Source organism: Cryptotermes secundus, unplaced genomic scaffold (genome assembly GCF_002891405.2).
Source record: "Cryptotermes secundus unplaced genomic scaffold, Csec_1.0 scaffold1112, whole genome shotgun sequence".
Classification (NCBI taxonomy): Eukaryota; Metazoa; Arthropoda; class Insecta; order Blattodea; family Kalotermitidae; genus Cryptotermes; species Cryptotermes secundus.
In genome coordinates this window covers 5,477-8,985 of record NW_019726242.1, presented here as the reverse complement: position 1 = coordinate 8,985, position 3,509 = coordinate 5,477, and the positions used below count along the sequence as shown (strand labels likewise).

Here is a 3,509-nt window from a genome sequence, read left to right as displayed (position 1 = left end):
ATAATAATAATAATAATATCTTTATTGCTTCAAGAAAAACATACAGGCGACACAATCACCACAGTTGTAAAAGCAGTCCCAAATAGTAACATATACTGTAATAAAACAGTTGCAATAATACAACTTAGTCAGTGCTTAGTATAATAAATCAATAATAACTGAAATATGGACATTATAAGCATTGATGATAAAAGTATACGTACATTTATACAAAGTCTACAAAAACTACTACACATAAGTGTATCTAAATAAAACAAATATTCACCTGTATTCTATTTCCTTTCTTTTGACCACTCCAAGTATTCATTTATCGAATAAAATGATTGATTTAAGAGAAAATTATTTATAGCTAACTTAAATTTTTTAAAATCACTTGATAATTTTCTTAAATTAGGTGGCAGATTATTAAATATTATAATACCCATACAACACACACTATTCTTATATTTGGCCAAATTTATCAATGGCATGTGTAAGCTGGTACTTTGTCGTGTATTTATGACATGTATTTCAGCATTTAGTGCAAACAAATGTATATTTTTCACCACCAGAAGCAAAAGCGAAATTATATATTGAGAATAAAAAGGCAATATGTTTAAGTATTTAAAAAATCCCTGACAAGAGGCTCTAGAATTTACATTCATAATACTCCTTATAATTATTTTTTGCACTATGAAGACATCCTTGCCAGCCTGTTCACTACAAATCATACATGAACTATCCTGGTACCGAACAAAGGCCACTATGATCAGAAGCATGAGCTTCAAGCCTTTGTTACTTTTGTTCACTTTTGGACCCAGGCATCTAAGTGCCAGCCTGTTCACTATAAATCCCACATGAACTATCTTGGCACTGAACCAAGGCCTCTATGATCAGAAGCATGAGCTTCAAGCCTTTGTTACTTTTGTTTACTTTTGGACGCAGGCATCTAAGTGCCAGCCTGTTAACTACAAATCTACATGAACTATCCTGGCACTGAACCAAGCCCACTATGATCAGAAGCATGGGCTTCAAGCCTTTATTACTTTTGTTTACTTTTGGACGCAGGCATCTTAAGTTCCTTGTATTTACTGTTAAAGGGATCTTTCTGCTCTTCTCTTTTTCAAATACTATTACCATGTTAGAATAATGGATAGTCTACAAAGCCCAGAATGCTCCTTACATTATGTGTACTACACCACTCTCAGAACCGCTTTACAATTAATTACCATAGTATTCATCACACATATAGATGTCATTGATGAGCTTTGGGTAAAACCTCAGGAGCCTTTTGGCGAGGTCTGCATGTATGGATGTTGCGTTGAGAAGGCACAGATGCAGGCAGGTCTCCCCCACTGCCCCCCGCTCCTTCAGGTCCCAGCACACCAAGCGACATTTGCTAGGGTCTGGGAAAATCGTTCATTAGATGAATACTATTTGAGGGACACATCAGAAGAGTTTGCATTAGGTGAAATTAATGTGGAAAGCTGACTAAAAGTGTGAAGGCCCATACTGAGATAGCAATGATGTGTAGGAAGGGAAAGTCAAGAGGTGGTGGCAAAAGGTAAATAATGGAAAAGAATAGTCAAAGGAGGTCAAGGATCTTAGAGGACTGTACAGTTAAGGGGTAGGTAAATAATTAAATTGGGCAAGATCTTTCTTGAGAAGTAGAGTTGTTTAGCAGATCAAGAAATTTACTTTTTTTTATGGAACCTGAAGTTTCATTGTAGTGTTAACAAGAACTTGCCACAGACTTCTAATCTAAGTCTGTTTAATCCAGTTAACAACCTGCTTCCCATTTCTTTAAAATCTTTCAGCTCTGATCTGTTGCTAGGTCTGTCAAATGGTGTCTTCCCTTCAGGACTAGTAACTAAATTGTTGGAGGCTATGCACTGTTCTTCTCCACCCATTCATTTCACCATTCTTTATTAGAGCACTCTAATATTTTGTGAAGGGAACAAATTATAATTTGTAATATGTGCAAATTTTTGTTGTGTCCTGTTACTCAATTTCCTCTATATCCAGTTGTTCCCCTCAGCATGCTAATGTTAAACACCTTCAATCTATGTGAGATGTGATGTTTTCACAGTGGTGAGTGTTAAGATTACAATTTTCTGTAATGTAGGTGCCCACCCTCCCCCGGTACTACAAGGCATGATATCCCTGAACACCATAATACTGTGACACGTAAATCCATTGCTAGGCAATGCCGGCAGCACACACACACACACACACACACACACACACAGTCAACAATACTGGAGCAGTGATTTCTTTGTGTTCGCACAGCTTGCACATGTGCGGTGATGTCACAAGAACAGTGCATAGTGATCACGTGGCATGTATTTTCTGCAGGTCAGTGCCGAGGAGTTATCTTGAAGACAGTTGGCTCTACAGAGCAGTTGAGAGAGAGAGCTCCAGAGGATTGAGGACTAAGGATGGAGGTTTCAATAGTTGAAGCGTTACCAAGTAACAACTAGCAAACAGATGTTGAAGAATTCATTTTTTGTGTTACAGTCAGGGCTTGAGGTGGGGCGGGATGGCATCCCGGTTCTTTTCTGAATGGCTTAAAAGCATTCCGTTACTTCTTTGGCAGTAAATGCAATGTACAATACCTTTTTTGTTGTTATCTGTTTCATGGTTATACAGGCTACTCCCCTGCGTCGTCTAACTAAATTTTGCTTTCATGTGGTACTGTTTGAAGCACCCAAGAATGCACAGTCCCACATCACATTTCTCGCACTTCGTCTGAACACGTTTCCTCTTTCCACATGCAGAACAAACACAGCATTTCATTCTCATGGCACAAGAGGTCGGCCAGTGATGTCGATTGGCCTCCTCTAGACGAAATATTGTGGATGACAGAGCAGGAGGTCGACCTAATGGGCGTTGTGGTTGGGAGCGACACATTACAGCATGTTCCAGCATGTAGCGCATAAGGGTAAGACGAAAGTCCCTATGTGACAGTTTCGCACCGCAGGATGAAACTGTTCAGAATCGTCAGATCCAGTAAATGGAAGACGCTTGTTTGGCAGCAATACGGGTTTTTCAAAGAAAGTAGGGGGAAGGTAATTTTCCTTTGTATCAACTTCCAACCAAATACCCTGAATAAGCTGAGAAACTTGTGAAGATAGAAATATATAGGCTTATGGCCAGCACACTTTTATGGCATGGGGTTTCTGCTAACAAGCCCAAGTGTTACAAACAGGAAAGATTTTATACTGCAGAACTGTTGTGTGTAGGAGTGGAAAAATTTTATACTGCAGAACGGCTGTGTGAATAATTTTGTAGTTAATTCCATTCATTTATCATAAAAATTGTATTGGATAGAGCAATTCCAAATACAACGCTCAAGCGCTCTAAGTGGAACTGGCATTTAAATGTAGAGCAGGAACGTGGATTTAAACCCCTGCAAGCAGCGGGCATTTAAATAAACCCCAATCAGCTAGCTTTACCTGCGTTTCAAAACTCCGGCGGTTAAAGGTTAAGGAAAGATTAATTTTCGTATTCTTAAGACCGATAATAAATTA

The 3,509-nt window shown here is 38.7% G+C and overlaps 1 protein-coding gene and 1 long non-coding RNA gene across 3 annotated transcripts in view; one reads left to right on the top strand and one right to left on the bottom strand.

Moving 5' to 3' along the window:
* The window catches only part of LOC111864130, an 18,305-nt gene extending 15,773 nt beyond the window's left edge, over nucleotides 1-2,532 (top strand). For both annotated transcript variants that reach the window (XR_004512990.1, XR_002842738.2), the window contains exon 3: nucleotides 2,335-2,532. This is a non-coding gene — a long non-coding RNA (uncharacterized LOC111864130). The remainder of the gene's footprint in view (nucleotides 1-2,334) is intronic.
* The window catches only part of LOC111864129 (transient receptor potential cation channel subfamily V member 5), a 40,688-nt gene that overhangs the window by 31,727 nt on the left and 5,452 nt on the right, over nucleotides 1-3,509 (bottom strand). The window contains exon 2 of the mRNA XM_023851161.2: nucleotides 1,209-1,385. Coding sequence (XP_023706929.1) covers nucleotides 1,209-1,385 — 177 coding nt within the window. The remainder of the gene's footprint in view (nucleotides 1-1,208; nucleotides 1,386-3,509) is intronic.